We start from the raw sequence: 22,871 nt of genomic DNA on the forward strand, positions 1-22,871 counted from the left end.
GGGTAAGGCAGGAATAAAGACGCAGACCTCCTAGAGAACGGATTCGAGGTTATGGGGAGGGGGAAGGGTGAGCTGTGACAGGGCGAGAGAGAGTCATGGACATATACACACTAACAAACGTAGTAAGGTAGATAGCTAGTGGGAAGCAGCCGCATGGCACAGGGATATTGGCTCGGTGCTTTGTGACCTCCTGGAGGGGTGGGATAGGGAGGGCGGGAGGGAGGGAGACGCAAGAGGGAAGAGATATGGGAACATATGTATATGTATAACTGATTCACTTTGTTATAAAGCAGAAACTAACACACCATTGTAAAGCAATTATACCCCAATAAAGATGTTAAAAAAAAAAAAAAGAATGCTCAACATCATTAATCATTAGAGAAATGCAAATCAAAACTACAATGAGATATCATCTCACACCAGTCAGAATGGCCATCATCAAAAAATCTAGAAACAATAAATGCTGGAGAGGGTATGGAGAAAAGGGAACCCTCTTGCACTGTTAGTAGGAATGTAAATTGATACAGCCACTATGGAGAACAGTATGGAGGTTCCTTAAAAAACTAAAAATAGAACTACCATATGACCCAGCAATCCCACTATTGGGCATATACCCTGAGAAAACCATAATTCAAAAAAAGTCATGTACCAAAATGTTCATTGCAGCTCTATTTACAATAGCCAGGACATGGAAGCAACCTAAGTGTCCATCATCGGATGAATGGATAAAGAAGATGTGGCACGTATATACAATGGAATATTACTCAGCCATGAAAAGAAATGAAATTGAGATATTTGTAGTGAGGTGGATGGACCTAGAGTCTGTCATATAGAGTGAAGTAAGTCAGAAAGAGAAAAACAAATACCATATGCTAACAGATATATATGGAATTTAAGGAAAAAAAATGGTCATGAAGAACCTAGGGGTAAGATGGGAATAAAAACACAGACCTACTAGAGAATGGACTTGAGGATATGGGGAGGGGGAAGGGTAAGCTGTGACAAAGTGAGAGAGTGGCATGGACACATATACACTACCAAACGTAAAATAGATAGCTAGTGGGAAGCAGCCTCATAGCACAGGGAGATCAGCTTGGTGGTTTGTGACCAACTAGAGGGTTGGGATAGGGAGGGTGGGAGGGAGGGAGATGCAAGAGGGAAGAGATATGGGAACATATGTATATGTATAACTGATTCACTTTGTTATAAAGCAGAAACTAACACACCATTGTAAAGCAATTATACTCCAATAAAGATGTTAAAAAAACAAAAACAAAAAAGTTAAGGTTATAACAAAATATATTTAAAAAAAGACTATTTTCTTAGAATTCTTTATAGGTTCATTAAAGAAACCTTTATTTCAGCTCTGAGAAGAGACATATAAATGGTTCTCACTTGTCTATTTTTTTAAAAAAGAAACTCCTACAGAAGTATTGTGATATTGCAATCAGAATTTTCTGAAATCAAGCAACAGAAGAGAAAAATCATTACTTTTAAATACATTATTTAGGGGCTTCCCTGGTGGTGCAGTGGTTGAGAGTCCACCTGCCGATGCAGGGGACACGGGTTTGTGCCCCGGTCCGGGAAGATCCCACATGCCACAGAGTGGCTGGGCCCGTGAGCCATGGCCACTGAGCCTGCGCGTCCGGAGCCTGTTGCTTCGCAACGGGAGAGGCCACAACAGTGAGAGGCCCACGTACCGCAAAAAAAAAAAAAAAAAAATACATGATTTAATATGATTTTCTTTTATAAAAGAGTTCCGACTTTTTTGATGTTATTATTTGATAATAAAAAATGAACTGAAACCCTTGGCATTTTGTAGTGTTCTTACAAGTAATTATATTCTATTCAGTGTGATTGTAAGAGGTCCAAGTAATTGGCCTTCTATATTCCAGAGGATAGGTATTTTGTTTTAAAATTTCTATATATCAATTCATACAATTTCTAGTTATACTGTTGACTAATACTGCCATATGTATATATATACACATTTTTTATATATATATATATATATATATATATACACACACACACACACACATACACACACATATATTAACTGAAAATCTGGCCAGTCATAGAAGTGACATTCGACGTTCCAAATTCTTAATCTGGTAAATGTAAACAATGCAATACAGGTCTAAACACGAGTAAACAGAACAGATACTAATATGAAGGATACGTAAAGAACATTTATTTCAAACTTGTATTTGTTTTGCTTTGTTACCATCATGGATTGGAAGTATATTCTTTTTTTATTTTTATTTTTTACTGTTTTGGGTCTTCATTGCTGCGTGAGGGCTTTTCCCTAGTTGCGGCGAGCGGGGCTACTCTTCGTTGTGGTGCGCGGGCTTCTCATTGTGGTGGCTTCTCTTGTTATAGAGCACAGGCTCTAGGTGCGCGGGCTTCAGCAGTTGTGGTGTGTGGGCTCAGAAGCCATGGCTCACTGTCTCCAGAGCGCAGGCTCAGTAGTTGTGTCGCACGGGCTTAGTTGCTCCGCGGCATGTGGGATCTTCCTGGACCAGGGCTCGAACCCGTGTCCCCTGCATTGGCAGGAGTATTCTCAACCACTCTGCCACCAGCGAAGCTCTGGAAGTATATTCTTATGGGAAAATAAATACTTTGATCCCAGAACAGATAGGCTGGATCTATTGAAATGCAATGAGTCAGGCCCACAGTTTAAAGTAAAATTCCATAAATGTGATCTTACTATAGAGCTTACACTGATGAGATTTTTTTTTTTTTTTTCCTGCGGTACGCGGGCCTCTCACTGTTGTGGCCTCTCCCGTTGCGGAGCACAGGCTCCGGACGCGCAGGCTCAGCGGCCATGGCTCACGGGCCCAACTGCTCCGCGGCATGTGGGATCTTCCTGGTCAGGGGCACGAACCCGCGTCCCCTGCATCGGCAGGCCGACTCTCAACCACTGCGCCACCAGGGAAGCCCCCTGAAGAGATTTTAACTGTTCCATTCCTGTATGCTGTTATCTAAGTTTCCTTTGTTTTCTAACTGATTGACTTTTAAAGTGTGGCTTTGCAACCCTCAGAAACTAAGGAACATTATTGTTATTATTACTATAATAACATTTTTATGGAAGACGGTAGCAGCTGTCGAGTCCACAATTAAAATGAATGCCACTGCAGTGTGTAACATGGATGACAGATGATAGGCAAGCGTATTAGACAGTGTGCAAATACAGTGCCTTAAACAGGGTACACCCCCACACTGTTAGCTTAAAGCAATGTCTGTAGGATAATCTCTGCCGGCTAGTTTCTGCCATTTGATTCGAGTTACAGAAGGAATCTGACAAAGTTGTCCACAGTCTGTCAGCTATTTTCAGCAAGAAGAAAGCGCATGCTTGGACTGGGAACAATGGCGGCAGAACAAAGCAAACACATCTGCTTTGTTAAAGGGTCCATAGCCTTTCCAAGAGCGACTCTGTTATGCTGTGGTCAGTGCCTTGCCTCTGTGCTCTAATACAGCGGTCCCCAACCTTTTTGGCACCAGGGACCAGTTTCGTGGAAGACAATTTTTCCACGGATGGCGAGGGGTGGGGTGGGGGGATGGTGTCAGGATGATTCAAGCACATTACATTTATTGTGCACTTTATTTCTATTCTTATTACACTGTAATATATAGTGAAATAATTATACAACTCATATCATGCAGAATCAGTGGGAGCCCTGAGCTTGTTTTCTTGCAACTAGATGGTCCCATCTGGGGGGGATGAGAGACAGTGACACCCAAGTGTGTTACTTACGTTCAGTCTACTCTGTGATGTTGCTTTGGTCACCGTCACTGCAGAAAACCCTGCTTCACAAAGATAGGATGTTGGAAATGGAAGCAGGTTCCTCATGCATTTGTGGCAATCTCAGGATATTCCGGCTTGACTTTAATCCAGAACGTATGGAGATTTGAAGTTGTCTCACACATACCTTTAAGGCCACCGTCATTTGCGATCTCAAGCAGTTGATCCTCTTCTAGCACGGACAAAATCGATTATTCACAAATGGGTCGTGGATCCATTCCTTCCCAGTTCAGGGGTCTTCTGTGGTTAAGAAGTAACGCTCAAACTCTTTTGAAAGCTGAGATAGGTGATCGTGCACCAGCTGGGAGAAAGAAGCCCCTGGCTCAGTCTCCTTCAAAATCTCTGCTAATGTTTGAAACATGTCAAAAATCCCAATGTTCACTCGTCACCCCCATAATTCCAGTTTGGCTTTGAATGCAGCCACTTTATCTGCCGACTTGAACACAGTTGTCGTTCTTCCCTGAAGTGACATTGCGCTCGTTGAGCAGGTTGAATATGTCACACAAGTAAGCAAGTTTTGTGACCCATTCTGTGTCACTGAAATGTGCTGCCAGTGGTGATGGTTTTTCTAAAAGTAATCTCTGGAGCGGCTCTCGTAAGTCAGAAACTGTGGCCAGTGATCTACCTTTAGAAACCATCTCACTTCTGTGTATCAGACAAGACGTGTGTGCTCTGCACCCATCTCCTCACAGAGCTGCGTGAACAGACATGAGTTAAGGGCATGTACTTTAATGTGGTTGATAATTTTAATCACATCCTGCAAAACACTGTTAAGTTCAGGTGACATTTTTCGGGTAGCCAGCATTTCTCTATGGATGACACAGTGCATAGACTCACGTTCAGAAGCGACCTCTTTGACCTGAGTAGTGAAACCAGAAAGCCGTCCAGTCACGGCAGCACCTCCGTCTGTGCATATACTGACACAAAGTGACCAATTCAGTTTTCCTGTTACGTAATCATTCAACGACTGTGGTGTTGGTTGGCAACAAAAGGGCACATAACATATCCTCATGCACATCCTCCTGAAAAATATATTGCACAAAAACAAGCATTGTTGCCTTGTCAACATCAGTAGACTCGTCAACCTGGATTGAGAACCACAGTGACTCATTAATCCACTCTAACAATTGTGCCTCAGTATCCTCTATTTCATCAATTCGTCTAATTATGGTGCTAGCCGAAAGAGGAACACGTGCCACCTTTTGAACTGCAGCCTCTCCTAAAAGTTCATGACAAATGTCCTTAGCGGCAGGCAGGATCAACTCTTCACCAATACTAAGGGCTTCTCAGCTTTAGCAATGCGGTTAGCCACTAAGAATGATCCTCTCAGTGCAGACACATTTGAGGAAGTTGTGGCCTTCAATAATTGCTTCTGTTCTTCGTGTTCATGTTTTTTTCTTTTGAGAAACTCCAAAGGCTTGTCTTTTAATGCAGGGTGCTTGGTCTCTATGTGGCGAAGTGTTTCATGGCTTCGTTGGATAGTGGGTCACCACATATTATACAAAATGGGCTTGGAGAATGTGAAACACCTGTTGCAATGAACCCGTATTTAAGTAGGACTCTTGGTATTTTCTTTTAAATACAGCTTTCATTTTGTTGGCAGTCTTAGAGTCTTCTGCTGTCTCATCATTGGGTCTTTCCCCCTTTTCAAAGCAGCTCTCCAGCGACATTTGTGTTTTACTCATTTTGGCTAGGGTTAGCTTGTGGGCTTACCAAAACTGTGACTGAGATAAGTGCGCAGTGCTGGAAAGAGGTGCGGACAGAAGTGGTAAATAAAATAATGGGTGGGCCAGGCAAGGACTAAAATAAGTGGATTCTGACTGAAAGTCTGCCACCAGATGCAGCCGTACAATTGAAGTACTTGCCACTATAAAGCCTGCCACCAGATGCAGCTTAATTGTCACCTGCCACTCACGGATAGGGTTCTGATATGAGTCTGCAAGCAGTTGATTTATTGTGGTCTCTGTGCAGTCAGACCTCTCTGCTAATGATAATCCGTATTTGCAGCCGCTCCCCAGCGCTAGCATCACTGCCTCAGCTCCACCTCAAGTCATCAGGCATTAGATTCTCTTAAGGAGCGTGCAACCTAGATCCCTTGCATGTGCAGTTCACAGCAGGGTTCTTCTCCCTTGAGAACCTAATGCCGCAGCTGATCTGACAGGAGGCGGAGCTCAGGCAGTAATGCGAGCGATGGGGAGCGGCTGTAAATACAGATGAAGCTTCGCTTGCTCGCCTGCTGCTCACCTCCTGCTGTGCAGCCCGGTTCCTAACAGGCCACAGACCAGTACCAGTCCATGGCCCAGGGGTTGAGGACTCCTGCTCTAACATCTCCAAGTGCATACTACATTCTATCAAAAGTGTCTTTCTTGTTTTTTATTTTTCTAAATTTTTATTGTGGAAGATTCCATACATACAGAAAATATGAAGGGATAATACAACCACATCTGTATACCTGTCACCCAGATTCACTAATTAATATTTTGGCACATTTGCATTATCTATCTATGCTTATACCACACCAAACCGTTAGGAATCAAGTAAAAATTTCTGTATGGATCTATGAACAACGAATATAACCTCAGTAAAATTAACACACCTAAGGAAAAAACAGTGATTTGTCCATATCTAACATTCATTATATATTTATATTTACCTGATTGTCTTAAAAATGTCCTTTCTAGCTGAGATTTTTGTTTCCTTTTTGATCAGTAGTCTGTTAAGTGAAACTAAATGGTAATGATCCCATGTGGGCCATCTCGTTTAGACTTAACAAGGGCTGACACAAGATGGTTTCTCTCTATCTTAGTCTGGAGATGTGCCAATACAGGGCATTTAGGATGGCTTTTCTATCCTCAACACATGGCTTCATCCCTGACTTGAAAGATGGCAGCTCCACCCTGTAATCATGGCACAGAGGAGACACAGAGGAGCACACTGTCCAAGGGCATGATCCAGATGCTGTGTACACAATTTCTGTTCACATTCTATCATACAGAATGTAGACGCATGGTTCCGCCTAGATACAGAGACTGAGAAAAACAGGCTTTATTCTTGGTGGCCATGAGTTTAGGTTTCCCTGGACCTATGGGTCTTGTGTCTAAAGGAACAACCGTTTAGGGGCAGTAATTAGCCATCTCTGCCATGAGATGTTCCTGGAAATGACTGCGCTCTGATGAACTATAATAAGACGAATACATTGCAATATATTGATATGCTTAGACATATTTCAGGTAAGACTATTTTTCTCCTACACTAAATAAGCCTCATATTATTCACATTTATTTTGAGCTCATCAGTCTATTTTTTTAGGTTTTCTTTCTCCTTCCTTGTCAGGGTATAAGTTGTCAGTGCTCATTACTGTAACTATGCTTTCTTCCCTTTCTAATTTTCCTTTTCTTCGTCATCAAGTTTCTAAAAATAAACTTTTATAAGTATAACATACATGCAGAAAAGTTCACAAGTCATAACTGCACAGCACGATGAAAACAGTGATTCATGTAAACACCACTCAGATCAAGAAATGGAATATTGTTAGTATTCTAGAAGCAGTTTTGTGTAATCTTCAAGTACTATTCCTTTCTTTCTTCCAGAGATAACACTATTCTGACCTTTAACACCATGGCATAGTTTTGTATGTTTTTGAATTTTATATAAACGGAATTGTATAATATATGTTCCTTTCAGTATGGCATCTTTTGTTCAATATTATGATTCAATGGTGTTATTGCATGTAACAGTAGTTAGTTTTCATTGCTTATGGGATTGTATTAATATATCATAATTTATCCATGTTATTGTTGATGAACAATTGGATTGCTTCTACATTTTGGCTAATACAAATAGAGTTGCTATAATTATTGTATTTGTCATTTGGTCCACATGTGTATGTATTTGTTAGGCATATATAATTCCTGGGAATAAAACTGATGAATTATGGGATATTTGTAAATTCATTTTTCTTGCCTTATTGCACTCGGACTTCTGGTACAATGCTGAACAGAAGTAATCATAAAGAGAATTCTTGCCTTGAGCTGAATCTCAAGGGGAAAACTTGTATGTATGATAGTTTGCATTAGGATTTTTGTAGATATAAAGGAAATTCTTTATAATCCTAATTTTCTAAGGTTCTCTCCTCACGGGTAGGTATTGAATTTTATCAAATGATTTTTCTATATCTATTGAGATGGTTATAATTTTCTTCTTTATTCTGTTAACTAATTAATTTTCAAAGCTTGAACCAACTTTGCATTCTTGAAATAAATCCACTTTGTTTGTGATATATTATCCCCAAATAACCCATGTATCAAAGAAGGTCACATTGAAAATTAGAATATATTTTGAACTGAATGATGATGAAAGTATGGAATATATGTCAGCAACACAACATTCGTATACTATTCTTTCAGTGTTTATCCCAGATTCCAGCATGCATACTTGATTTACTAAAGTCTAATATAAATTGTTACTTTTATAACTTATTGGACAAATCATGAGATTTAGAGTACTTTAACTCCATTTACTCCCCTCCCAATTTTTGTGCTATTGCTGTTGTTATTATAGGTTAATTGTGTCCCTCCTAAATATATGTTGAAGTCCTAACCCCTTGAGGTTGTGAATTGGAAACTGGGTCTTTGTAGATGTAATGAAGTTAAGATGATGTCATACTAGATTAGAGTGTGCCTTAATCCAATGACTCGTGACGTCCTTAAAAGAAGAAGGAAGTATGGACACAGATACACAGATCATGTGAAGATGGGGGCAGAGGTTAGAGTGATGTATCTACAAGACAAGAAATACCAAGGAATGCCAGCAACCAACAGAAGGTAAGAAGAGGCAAGGAAGGATAATCCCCTAAAACCTTCAGAGACAGAGTGTTTGGCCCTGGTGACAACTTGATTTGACTTCTAGTCTCCAGAACTGTGAGAGAATAGATTTGTTGTTTTAAGCCACTGAGTTTATGGTACTTTGTTACGGTAGCCCTGTGAAACTAATATAGTTGTCATGTATTTAAATTCTCTCTATATTTTAAACCCTATGAGGCAATATTAGTATTGTTTTGTGTAGTGAATACTCATTTATGTTGATCCATGTTTTGACTCTGCATTTTTTTTCACTTCTTCCAACATCTCTGTGCATCCTTCTAAGAAGATCATTTTCTTTCTAGTTGAAGTATTTCCTTAATGTGGGTTTGCTGTTGATGAATTCTCTCAGCTTTTGTTTGCCTGAGAATGTCTTTATTTCACCTCATTTTTTGAACTTGATTTTTGCTTGGTATAGAGCTCCAGGATAGTTCTTTTTAGTACATTAGCACACTGAAGATTTCATTCCATTGTCTTCTGACTTCCATTATTTGGTTTTCTGAAGTTTTATTATAATATATAGGTGTAGTTTCCTTTGGATTTGTGCTGCTTAGAATTTATTTTTCTTGTTTCTGTGGCTTGATGCCTTTCATCAATTTTTGAGATTTTTGTCATTATTTCTTTAAATATTACTTCTGCCGCAGTCTTGCTCTCCTGTCCTTTTGGGACTCAAATTATAACTCTACAAGATCAACTTGTCCCCAGTCTCTTTTTCTAACCTGCTTTGTTCTTCTTTTTCTTCTTCTTACTTTTCTATTCTTTCCTTCCTTCCTTCTTTCCTCCTTGATTTTGGAATATTTTCCACTCCACTTCATTTTCAACACTGCTTCCAAAATTCTCTTTAAAATGCAGATATAACTCTATAAGATGCCTGTTTAAAAACCTTCAGTGTCTCCTATTCTGTCTGTCCTTCATCAAACATGTATTAAACTATTGTGTCATGCGCTGTATTTAGTGCCATTTATGTAAATTAAAAATACATCAATTATACTATACATGTTTTATGAATATATATGTAATTGAAGTGTGATAATGAGGACCAGAATGACTTATTCCTATTTCATATCAGAACTCAAAAGAAGATCAAAGGGGATTTCAAATTTATGGGATTTTTGGTAATGTGAAGCAATATGACAAAATGTTAGCATGCATTAATCTTGAAGGATAAGTACATGGGTGCTTTTAACGTTATCCTCTATACTTTCTGTATTTTAACATGTTTAAAAAACAAAACGTGCTTGGTATAAAGTAAGCATGAGATGTGTAGATGTTTCTTTAAAATTATCTTAATTGTTAGTCTCTAAGCTCTTCTATAATATATTTGAGAGGCACAGTTAAAAACAAGGCAGCTATTCCCAGTAGAAGAGTCACGTGCAACTGAGATTCTTTCTTCTGTAACTCAGCAAACTAGCTTATTTATCACTGTAGAGGGGAAGAAGCAGGATTGAAGAAATTTTGAGTAAAACTGGTGAATTTTTGTTTTATCTCTTTTTTTCTTTGTCAATTATTGAGGAGTGTGCTACTGATAGCAAACAGCCCAATAGTAGGCAAATTAAAAAGAGACTGGCTAATTAGCAAACAAGGTAACTTTCGCTTGAAGAATCATGTTACATATTTTTTCAAGGAAATGAACTGTTGATTCAGGGACTGCTGTTACCCAATCAATGATCAACAAGTCATTCATAACATCTGTCTCTTTGTGGCCATCTTTCTCAATTGAAATAAAAGAAAAACTCTTAAAATTCTGATGTATATCTGTTAATATTGAAAATTTAATGAATAGAAAATTTAAAAAGTATGTAATGATGAACAGAGACCCTGAAGGTATCAAAGCAACTCTCTTTTAAAATTATCATTACAGGGCTTCCCTGGTGGCGCAGTGGTTGAGAGTCCACCTGCCGATGCAGGGGACACGGGTTCGTGCCCCAGTCCGGGAGGATCCCACATGCCGCGGAGTGGCTGGGCCCGTGAGCCATGGCCACTGAGCCTGCGCGTCCGGAGCCTGTGCTCCGCAACGGGAGAGGCCACAACAGTGAGAGGCCCACGTACCGCAAAAATAAATAAATAAAATTATAATTACATAATAGACAAATACAGGACTTCCCTGGTGGTGCAGTAGTTAAGAATCCGCCTGCCAATGCAGGGGACATGGGTTCAAGCCCTGGTCCAGGAAGATCCCACTTGCTGTGGAGCAACTAACCCCATGTGCCACAGCTACTGAGCCTGTGCTCTAGAGCCTGTGAGCCACAACTACTGAAGCCCCTGTGCCTAGAGCCCGTTCTCCGCAACAGGAGAAGCCACCACAATGAGAAACTCGCACACCACAACGAAGAGTAGCCCCTGCTCGCCGCCACTAGAGAAAGCCCACATGCAGCAATGAAGACCCAATGCAGCCAAAAATAAACAAATTTATAAAAAAATATACAAATACAGTGAAATTTATGTTGAATAGAAAAAATTACTGAATAATCAAGGTGAGTTGCCACCACTATAGAAAGGTGCAACAGGAAAATTTGAAGTCAAATTTCTTTGGAAAACAAGTTGTTCAAAGTAAGTAAAACAGTGAAGGCTATCATTAATTGGCAAAAAACATGAATGTACTTCTTGGAAATCTCAAATCTAACTCATAAAGTACTAAATATGTGTGTCTATAAAAATATATATGTATATTAAATGTATATGTGTATATAAAACATTGCTGAAAGAGCTCTTTAAATATCAGACACAAGTCTCTTACTTTACAGATGAAGAAACTCAGGCACAAAGATATAGGATACTTAATTTTATGCAATGGAATACATTCAGGAATTTACAGAATTTCCATCATTCCACTTCTAAAAGGTATTATTTTGGAGGGTGCTATTTCCCAACATGTGTTAGCATACTAACATGGTGGTTCTTATACTGTGTGTACAGAATCCTGTGATTCCAGAGAGGTGTCTCAAAGGTCACAGGGAAGGAGGAAAGAAGAAGATGGGTGTTGTGGGTAGTGGGAATCACTCTTCATCTTGGACGGGTCTCCTTTTATCCGTTTCATATACTGGGATTCTGCAAAGATTTCATTTAAAAAAGCATCCCTGGCCTCCCTGGTGGCGTAGTGGTTGAGAGTCCGCCTGCCGATGCAGGGGACACGGGTTCATGCCCCGGTGTGGGAGGATCCCACATGCCGCGGAGCGGCTAGGCCCGTGAGCCATGGCCGCTGAGCCTGCGCATCCGGAGCCTGTTCTCCGCAACGGGAGAGGCCACAGCAGTGAGAGGCCCGCGTACCACACACACACACACACAAACAAAATAAAATAAAAAAGCATCCCTCTGCTAAGTATAGGTTTGTAAATCATTATAACCTCACCAGGATACAGCTGCTCCATGAAAGTCTTTCTCCACAGCTTAGAATCTGCACTGTGTCTAATCAGTTCTTCTTAATCATTTGGCAGCATCTGGTAAACCTCATGGACTTTCTTGCCAGAAAACATCATATAGGCATACATTTTCTTCTCCAAGTTTAGCCATATTCATGGACTTCCTGAAGTCCATTAACAGATCCTGGGCTAATAACACCAACTCTAAAAGCTTTATTTAGAAGATTTAAATAAGAAATTTCTGGGTGAAAAAGAATAAGAATTTGGTAATAATATTAGAGTGTGTTTGGAAAAGATGGATATTTTTAGCACAGCTTAACTTACAGGACCAATTTATCCTGCCGAATGAAAAACAAAATATACTTTTGACCAAACTTCAAGAAGCCTATGTACTCTTTTTTTTTTTTTTGCAGTATGCGGGCCTCTCACTGTTGTGGCCTCTCCCATTACAGAGCACAGGCTCCGGATGCACAGGTCCAGCGGCCATGGCTCACGGGCCCAGCCGCTCCGTGGCATGTGGGATCTTCCCGGACCGGGGCACGAACCCGTGTCTCCTGCATCGGCAGGCGGACTCTTAACCACTGCACCACCAGGGAAGCCCAAGCCTATGTACTCTTGCTGGCCATGCTGTTCTTTGGATTCGTTGATGCACTCAGATAACTGTGCTAGAGCTAATAAGTGAACGGCTCACGGTACTTGCTTTCAAGGCCATCCGTTCTTGAGGATATGAATACTTTTTAATACTTAGAGACTTTTACAACTTAACCACCTTTTCACCAGTTCTAAACACACACACACACACACACACACACACACACACACACACACACACACTCACCACTTACTCTCCACTGGAATAAGTATCCCTTTGACTTACCTGGCTAGATCAGGCTTGGCTGACTGAGACCTGGGCTGTCTGTCTAAGCTGCGTTCAGTCATGTAGGTGTTGTGAGGATCAATCAGTGAACAGTAAGGATGTGCAGAGACATGAGGACTGTGGCACCAGGGGCTGCGATTGGGGAAAAGGGTTGGTGGGATTTCTTTTTCTCTGTAAAAGAAAAATTAAGCCCAAATTGAACCCCAAAGGCACTTCATACAGTGGCATTAATAATGAAAGCTCAATTAGAGTGAAAGCATGTTCCAAGACCAGAGAATATGGCTTTTCTAGACTTTGTGGGCAGCCCCATTATCACATCAGAAGCATTTGCCTACAAATGAATAACATAAATTCTGTTCTTTCAGCCACAGCCAGCTCTTGATCCAAGATGAAAATTCTAGATGATGCAAATCTTCCTCCACCTAAGCACTGCCAAAGGTGTGGTGATAACTTCATCTCTGCACTACTCCACGGCCTTACCTCTAACAGCAGTGCTGTTATGGAATGAAATGACCAGAGGGGTCTTGATATCACCCAGTGGAAACTGACAGCCTTTATCATCCCACGAGTTTACCCTACTAGCTCTGTGTTTTTATGTTTTAAAACATAAAAGCTATTATGGTTTTTATGGTCTTATTCAAAATAGGAGTGTTTTGGTCTTTATTGATTTACCTATTCATCATATATCTACTTGTCAGCCAGTCACTCCCACCAGTTCGGCCCTTATTAATTGTGGGAAGGACTTAATTTAAAAAAAAAAGAAAACAAGCAACTTTTACCTTGTAAGAGAAGCTTGAACTCGTTCCACCTGATATTTTGAGATATCTTGCTTAGATTGGTCTTGTTTTTCTTTAGTTGTAGTTGTAGCTGCTGGCCAATGAAACATGTGCCTTCGAGATGTTGGACTTACTACTGAGCATCTGTCACATTCAATGTCAGTCTCTAATTTCTCCCATGCTTGCTTCCAGTGGATAGGAGTGTACCAGGCAACAGCCTAACAAAAATGATTTATTAACATGAAATACTATTGAAGTTATAGGTTTTCTTTTTTAAATGACATAGGCTTATTGCAATAAAATTTCAAAGTCAAACTGTAATGTCATTTACGTCCTGTGTAAGGATTAGTGAAACACATGATGAGGCTGTAGTAAGACATCCTGGCCTTAGTTTCCAGTTGTGAAAATTACAAGCTGTATAACCTCAGGCAGATTAGTCACCTACTGTCTTGGACTGTGTCCTCATACGTAAAATGGGGAGGGTGGTGGTGAGGGTGTTATATGAGGGTGTGGTGAGATTCAGTTAAGCTACTGAATTTTGTAACTATAAAGAACTATGCAAACAGTAGTTGTAATATTAATAAGTTAAATTTTTAATAGTTAAGACTCTATCTATCTATATATCTATCTATCTAGTCTTATTTGAGATGGGGAAATGGGCATTAGAACTAAAGACATGGAGAGGAAACCACATTCTCCAGGCTAGAATCCTAGGTGGGCAGGTTTTTTTTTTTTGGTTTCCTGAATATGTGGCATATATGTGCACATATATGTGCAAAAATTATTCAGAAAAATCATGTGTAGGGACTAATAATTATGTTTTTGTTCAACATGAGAAAAGTTAGGCACCGAAGTGTGCCCTATCATTCTACTTGTTCTCATGATCTGTTTTTAGTTTATAAAATTAGAGGTTTGGGTTGATGCTGTAACCATTGCCAAACCCTTTGTTTGCCAGCTAAACAGACATAAAAGCAACACAAGGCAAGTGCAGCTAGGCTAGGCCCACAGCAAAGAAAGAGAAAGATGAAATCTTTCTTAAAAGGTTTAATTTCATGGCTCACAGCAGGAAAACCCCACGTTTGGTTCAGTTCATCAGTCAGGGATTCTCCTTTTTTGCAGCTCAAACATAGATATTTGCGTGGCAAATATGTTTATGATCTTTTGAGTGCAATCTCTCTCAGTTAGATTGTAAACCTTTCCTAGCCAAGGGCAATATTTTATTTCTTCCTGTACTATAGGGGGCTTAAAAACCTCTGATGATAATGACAGTGATAATGTGATAAAATGATGTTTTAATTTCACCTCTGGAATGTGGACCATAGGAACCCTGTAGGCTCTTTTGTCTGGTTTTATTTTACTGTTGCCATTTTGCCTATCATGTGACCTTGAGCCAGCCATTTAACTTTCCAAGCCCCATTTTCTTCCTTTGTAAAATGCTTAACTAATCTGAGAATCAAAGGAGATAACGTACATATAAATAGCCCTTTGAGTTCCTGTGGCACAGGAGCGGTCTGTTCCGTATCTGAATCTCTAATAGAAAACAGTGTATTGGGAAAGTCCCAGGCGTTGAATCATATAAGATGCCTATTAAATTTTTGACATGTAATATAGAGGCTACAAATCATATAGGACAACAATGTGGTTGGTGAAAAATATCTAGCCCTGTTTACAAATCAGTAGACTCGGGGCTGCCCTGGTGGCTCAGTGGTTAAGAATCTGCCTGCCAATGCAGCGGACGTGGGTTCGAGCCCTGGTCCGGGAAGATCCCACAAGCCGCGGAGCAACTAAGCCCGCAAGCCACAACTACTGAAGCCCGCATGCCTAGAGCCTAGAGCCAGTGCTCTGCAACAAGAGAAGCCACCGCAATGAGAAGCCTGCACACCACAATGAAGAGTAGCCCCCGCTTGCCGCAACTAGAGAAAACCCGCGTGCAGCAACGAAGACCCGACGCAGCCAAAAAAAAAGAACAGGACACTGACTTCACCATTAGGTTTGCACAGGATTGTTGTACAATTTGGGCTTGTCCTAAATCTGTTTTGTTCCTTCCAAAGAAAATCTGATGGTGGTTGGTGCTTTGCTTCAGATGCTGCTGCCCAGACCTGAAAGAAAATAGTTTGTTAATAACAATTGCCATTGGAGTTCAACATAGTTTTATAAATGTCAGAGGGTTATTGCAACACATCTTTCTAAGCAGGTGAGGTTTTTAAAATATAATGACTGTATAACATGTAATGTCAAGCTGTGTAACTGAACAGCTACTGTACGTGGTTTAAAGTAAAGCCCAAGAAAGAGAGGGGAACTCTCCAGTGTCACCTAAACAAACCCTCTCTTTGTTTTTTCTTTAAAGATTATGTTTGCTTAGTTTTAGGAACGTAGGTATTTTATTTTGATAGTTAAATCATAAAAGCACGAAGTATTATAGGCCAAATTGAAGAAAGCTATGGAAATTTAATTATGGGTATTCATTTATATGCAGAGATGGACAAAGTGGCACAATTAACCAACAACAACCAAAAAGTCTTATTTAACAGAGAGATCGAGGGATGAAGAAAGCACTGGTGCTAAGCCATGGTCTGACTGGGTAAATGAGTTTTCCCTGAACAAATCTAGTTCAGAGTATTTATATCTTATACTCACTGTTACCGTGGAATTGGCCTGCATTTTGATATTGGGAAGGAATTGGTACAGAGAGACTGTTTGTCCATCCACATTTTGTTGGAGAATATGATTTCCGATTTCCAGTTCTTTGTCAAGGGAAGAGTTAATGAGCTTCACGCATAAACCTTTGACATTCACTTCAGCTATTTTAATGTCTCCAAGAGCACTAGAAAATAAAACTCAAAGATTATAAGGTGCCTTCAGATGAGCGTGTCTTTAGCTCACTTTAAGGACTGAATAATAAATATGCTTTGGAAGTTGTTCCTAAGCTGTATATTCTGTTGGACAAATTCCATGTAGAAATAGTGTATTTTGTGCCTTAAGCAAATGGCTTGATTTCTTAGTTCTGTTTGGTTATCTGTGCAACAAAATGATCTTTCACATAAAATAAACTTTAAAAATGCTTTAGGTATCAAGATAAAAATGCCATTGGGAGGTACCATTATTATTTAAATTTCCTACTGTTCTTCACAAGAAATACTGAGACATGAAACTCTCAAGTAGATCAAGAGGAAAGTTAAACTATTTAGTTTATTTCTGATAAGGTTACTGTGAACATGAATTGCAACTATATGCTTAAAAGAATTCTGCAAACTTAAAACATACACATATAAGATGGTATTTTTTCCCCTTCTAACATTTCGAGAGCTTAGTATGTATCAAGGACCAGGTTAAACATTTATATATCAGCATTTTTCAGAGTGTGGGTCACAACCTATAAGTATTGGGTTGGCCAAAAAGTGCCTTCTGTGTTTAAGTAAAAATAAAAGACACATTTTTCATTTGCACCAAGAACTTTATTGAACAACGTATTCATCCTTTTATTCCACTATCTTCTGCCGTTTTTCAGGCAACTTCATAATTCCATCTTCCCAAAACTTTTTATCTTTTTGAGCAAAGAACTTGTCCAGGTGCCTTTTACAGTCTTCCGGGGAATTGAAAATTTTTAGTAAGAGAATTTTGTAAAGACCCAAATAAATGGAAATCCGAAGGTGCAATGTTTGGTGAACATGGCAGATGAATCAGAACTTCCCAGCCAAGCTGTAACAGTTTTTGCCTGGTCATCAAAGAAATATGTGGTCTTGCCTTACCCTGATGGAAGATTATGTGTTTTCTGTTGACTAATTCCGGATGCTTTTCATCGAGTGCTGCTTTCAGTTGGTCTAACTGGGAGCAGTACTTGTGGGAATTAATCGTTTGGTTTTCTGGAAGGAGCTCATAATAAAGGGCTCCCCTCCAGTGCCACCATATACACAACATCACCTTCTTTGGATGAAGACCCGCCTTTGGTGTGGTTGGTGGTGGTTCATTTCGCTTGCCCCACGATTTCTTCCATTCCACATTATTGTACAATATCCACTTTTCATGGCCCATCACAATTTGTTTAAAAAGCGGAACGTTTTCATTACATTTCAGTAGAGAATCGTATGTGGAAATACAGTCAAGAAGGTTTTTTTTGCTTAACTTATGTGGAACCCAAACATCAAAGCGATTGACGTAACTAAGCTGGTGCAAATGATTTTCAATGTTTGATTTGGATATTTTGAGTATGTCGGCTATCTCCCGCATGGTATAACGTTGATTGCTGTCAGTTAATGTCTCGAGTTGATCAGTATCAACTTCAACTGGTCTACCTGACCATGGAGCGTTGTCCAGCGAGAAATCTCCACCACAAAGTTTTGCAAACCACTTTTGACACATTCGATCAGTCACAGCAACTTCTCCATACACTGCACAAATCTTTTTTTGCATGTGGGTTGCATTTTTACTTTTCTTGAAATAATAAAGCATAATATGCCGAAAATGTTGCTTGTTTTCTTCCATCTTCAATATTAAAATGGCCACACAAAAATTCACCAATTTTGACGTCTTTTTTTAAATGCATGCTTATATGACAGCTGTCACATACAATCTAACAAAATTGTTTTGAATGAAGTTAAAGACAACTAAGTGCTACTAGAGTCATCTTACGGAAAAAAAACGAATGAAACTTTTGGCCAACCCAATAAGCCATGAAATCCCTTTGGTGGGTTAGGGACATAACTTTAAAAATGAAATATACCCCTACCAATAATAGGAACCAATACTTATGATGTGCCAGCACTTTTAAGATATTATCAATAAATCTATGATTTCATATCTATAATTCCGAAATGCAAACATATCTGAAAAACCAAAAGATTCTTAAAAAAACACACTTAAAGCAAAATCTGACCTGAATTCCTTTGGTGGCAAAACCTGACCTGAAACTGAGGACAGGCTAGTTACTGTCTTCATTCATGATTTGTGTAACTATTCATAAATTTGGCTGTGGAAAGATTACTGTTTGATTTTGGATACTTCTCCAAGCCCTATTGGGGTGTTACGTAATATGTGTTCTAGTCACCATATTACTTTCTTAAAATCCTCCAAATTCTGAATTTGGAAACATGTAAGTCTCCAAATGTTTTGGTAAAGGCATTGTGGACTGGTAGTTACTTATTTAATTCTCACAAAAGGCTACATATTTCTTATTGAAGTTCACCATAAAAAATTTGAAAAAAACTGTATTACCTCATTTAATTCTCACAACAACCCAGTGAGACAGGTACTATTTTTAGTCCAACTTTATAGAAAAGGAAACTGAGGTTTAGAGAGATTAACTGCCATGTCCAAGTTCTCTCAATAAATGTCAGTTCTTGTTCTTCTTTTGCAACTAGTAAAATCTCAAAGAAGTTTGATCCAACCATTCAAATTGTTTAAATTTTGTATACACCCTGGTGGTTGAGCACTGCTAGAAGATACACACACACACACACACACACACACACACACACACACACACACACACAGTATAGACTGCTGCCAGCAAATGAATTAGTGGCCTCCAGCCACATGTGGGCCCTTAGCGATTGGCAGCAAACTGTGTTCTTCATGAGCTGAGCCAGCACCTTCTGTCATTCCCTCAACAACATTCAAATCCCTGCCTCACATCTCCAGTTTTATTGTCAGAAAATGATCTCACTAAGAAAATAGAGCCATCAGAAAGAAGTGTGTTTTCCTGCTTTCCACTTAGAAGCAGGTTCACCCATGCCCACACTGACCTCTTCATTCTAGCCACCTCGTTTCAGTGCAGGAGGAACCCTTCTCCCATCTAAAGTGAAACTCTGCTTACCACCTCCTGCTGCTGCTTTGGTGTTTCAGTCCCATTCATTTTTCTCCTTTCACACCAACCTCTCCCTCTAGACTGCCTCTTTCCCCCAAATATGTACATATCTTCCAAGTGCTATAACCTTAAAAAAGAAAAACACAATCCTCCTCTGGCTTCCACTTCCTACTGCCATCACAACCGAGCTTTTGGAAAGACTACGGCATGAGTTCTTCATCTCTTATTCACTCCCTCAACCCACGACCATATATTTCTGCCTTAGACCAAGATGATTAGGCCCTCTTAAATTGGTCATCAATCAGTAAATTGAGTGGTAACTTTTCAGTCTTTGTCTTTTTTTAAATAGAGGTATAATTGACATATAACATTATATTAGTTTGGGGTGTACAACATAATGATTCAGTATTTGTATATAAGGCAAAATGATCACCACAATAAATCTAGTTAACAACATTGATCACCATATATAGTTACAATTATTTTTTCTTGTGAGGACAACTGTTAAGATCTACTCTCCTAGCAACTTTCAATACAATACAGTATTAGTAACTGTGGTCTCCATTCTGTACATTACATCCCAATGACTTATTTATTTTAGAAATGGAAATCTGTACTTTTTGACCCCCTTCTCCCATTTTGCCCACTCCCCACCTCTTGCTTCTGGCAACCAATCTGTTCTCTGTATCGATGAGTTCTTTTTTTTTTTTTAGCTTTCATTGATAAGTGAGATCATATGGTATTTGTCTTTCTCTGACTTATTTTACTTAGCACAATGCCTTCGAGGTCCATCCATGTTGTTGCAAATGGCAAGATTTAATTCTTTTTTTATGGCTGAATAATATTGCATTTTATATTTATACCACATTTTATTTACCAATCGTCCATTGATGGACACTTAGGTCGTTTCCATATCTTGGCTATTGTAAATAATGCTGCAGTGAATATGGTGGTGCATATATCTTTTTGAATTAGAGGTTTTGCTTTCTTCAGATAAATACACAAAAGTGGAATTGCTGGATTATATGATAGTTCTGTTTTTAATTTTTTGAGGGACTTCCATACTGTTTTCCATAGTGGTTCAATTTACATTCCCACCACTCAGTCTTTGTCTTAATGTCTCTGTGATACCTGCCTCTGCCAGATAGGTCCTTCTCTCCTTGTTTCCCCAAGTCCACTGTTTTTCTTCTACCAGTCTGGTTGCTCCTTTATAGTCTCTTTTTCAGATTTCTCTTCCTTCATCCATTTCTCAGACGTGAATCCCTGGGATTCTGCCCTTAACCCTCTTTTATTCCCGTCACACTCTATACACATGATATCACCCACAAACAGGGTTTTCAGCAACCATTAATACACTGATGACTGCTAAATCTAAATCCTTTTCCTGCTGAGCTTCAGACCCATAGACCCCGTAGAAAGAAAGACCCCAAAGATACCTCTAAATCAACATGCCCCAAAATGGATTCATCATTTTAGAAAAGTAGAAAACCTATTCCAGGAAATTTCATCATCATTTATCCTGTTGGCCACGCCTGAAACTTCTATTACTTTCCTGCTGTCTTATCCTTCTTGCCTTATCTGTGATGATGTTCTATTAATATTACTCTTTAGTATCTTCTGTATATAGTGCCTTCTCTCCATCCCTATTGCTGCTGTCTTCATTAGGCTCTCATCACCTCTGTGTCACAGTGTAACAGTGTCTTAACTGGTTTCTCCAGTCTTGCTCCCTCCTAACCATTCAACATTTTGCTTCCAGAGCAATCTTTGTACAAGGATAAATCCTTCAAAGTCTGACCATTTCTTTCTAGAGAAAACACCAATGTCACAGCATGGAAACAAGGCCCTACGTAATCTATCAGCCTCTTTAATTTCTTTTTTTCCCTACTTCCTATCTTTGCTTAAATTGCAAAAACCACAAGAATTTCTCACAAGACTTGTGATAATTCATGTCATTGCATGCTTCACCCATTGCCTGTGCATGCGCTATTCCTTCTTCTTGTTCCACAACACTTGAAATTTTCAGACTTCTTAATGCTTAATATCTTGGGTACAAAATATCTCATTGTTATTTTAACTTGATTTTCCCTGTTTATAGTGCAGCTGAGTAAGCTACTTATTGGCTACTCAGTTTTCTTTTGAAAATTGTCTTTCATATAATTTAGTCCATTTCTATAGGGTTGTTTTACATTTTTATGATGGATTTATAGGATAGTATTTAAATATATACAGAAATTTTTGAAAGAACTGTGTGGTAATAAGTGGGTATTATCCATGTTAAGTTGCTATGTTGGTAATAACTTCCTATGACAGCAAGAGAAAACTAACATATGCTTCTTATGAATTGTAGAATCACAGTGCTAAAAATATTGCCTGCAGTTTTGGTCTCAATGCCCTCACCAGAGATTTATTCCAGACTTTTCTGTTTTCTATTTTTCTGTTGATAAACCAGCTACCAATCTTTTTGTTGTTCCTTTGAAGGTAAGTGTCCTTTTTCTCTGGCTAAGATTTTCCTTACTTCTGTTTCAGAAGTTTTTCTACATCATACCTAAGGTTTTGTGTTTTTTTTTTGTCCCCTATGTTTTCTCTTGCTGGGAGTTGGTAGTGTTGTTTGTACCTGTGGCTTGATGTATTTCATTTTTGGGAAAATTCTCTGCCAGTATTTCCACCAATACTGTTCTACCTCAGTCCTTCTCTACTCTCCTTAGTGACTTCAATTACAAGCATTTAGATTTTTAAAAATCTTGCCCTAAGTTTTCCTTATGCTTGTTTTTTCTAATCTCTTTGCTCTCTATAATTCAGCCTGGATGTTTTCTTCTGAGAATGTTCCGGTTCAATAATTCTCTCTTCTGTTGCATCAAATATATTGTTAAACTCATCTACTTTTGAAATAGTAACTTCTGTTATTGGATTTTTTTTTCTAGAATTTCCTACTGATTCTTTTATTTTTAGTTTCCAGTTCTATGCTAAAAATTTTTCTTGTCATTTAATTCCTTGACTATTTTAGTCAAGGTTATTTAAAAATCCCTGTCAGATAACCATAATATCTGGATCACCTAGGCCTGTTTTTATTGTCCATTTTTAATCTTAGTTTTGGGTCAACGTTTATTGTTTGTATGCCTTGTTATTTTTGACTTAGTGCCTAATATGATAGATTAAACATTGCAGAGGTAATTTAAAGCTATGTATAATTTTTTCTTGATCCAGAGAGGATTTACTTTAACTTCTGGCAGCCATCTACATTGGGGGGAAACCACTTTAATCCAATCAGGGTGTGAAATAATTTGACACTAGGCTTTGGCCCCAATTAGGCTGGTTTATTTTGAAGATAGCCTTAATACTGTGTGTACCTTTGAAGTTACAACTGAAAGCCTGGGGTGTTTATCAATGACCCT

At 39.0% G+C, this 22,871-nt stretch overlaps 1 protein-coding gene across 1 annotated transcript in view; it reads right to left on the reverse strand.

Annotated features, from left to right (window-relative positions):
* LMNTD1 (lamin tail domain containing 1) overlaps positions 1-22,871 on the reverse strand; it is a 455,425-nt gene that overhangs the window by 12,996 nt on the left and 419,558 nt on the right. Inside the window, exons 13-16 of the mRNA XM_049694225.1 lie at positions 16,314-16,500; positions 15,656-15,775; positions 13,680-13,894; positions 12,901-13,071 (exon numbers count right to left, since the gene is read on the reverse strand). Coding sequence (XP_049550182.1) covers positions 12,901-13,071; positions 13,680-13,894; positions 15,656-15,775; positions 16,314-16,500 — 693 coding nt within the window. The remainder of the gene's footprint in view (positions 1-12,900; positions 13,072-13,679; positions 13,895-15,655; positions 15,776-16,313; positions 16,501-22,871) is intronic.

This window comes from Orcinus orca, chromosome 11, assembly GCF_937001465.1.
Source record: "Orcinus orca chromosome 11, mOrcOrc1.1, whole genome shotgun sequence".
In the NCBI taxonomy this organism is placed as follows: Eukaryota; Metazoa; Chordata; class Mammalia; order Artiodactyla; family Delphinidae; genus Orcinus; species Orcinus orca.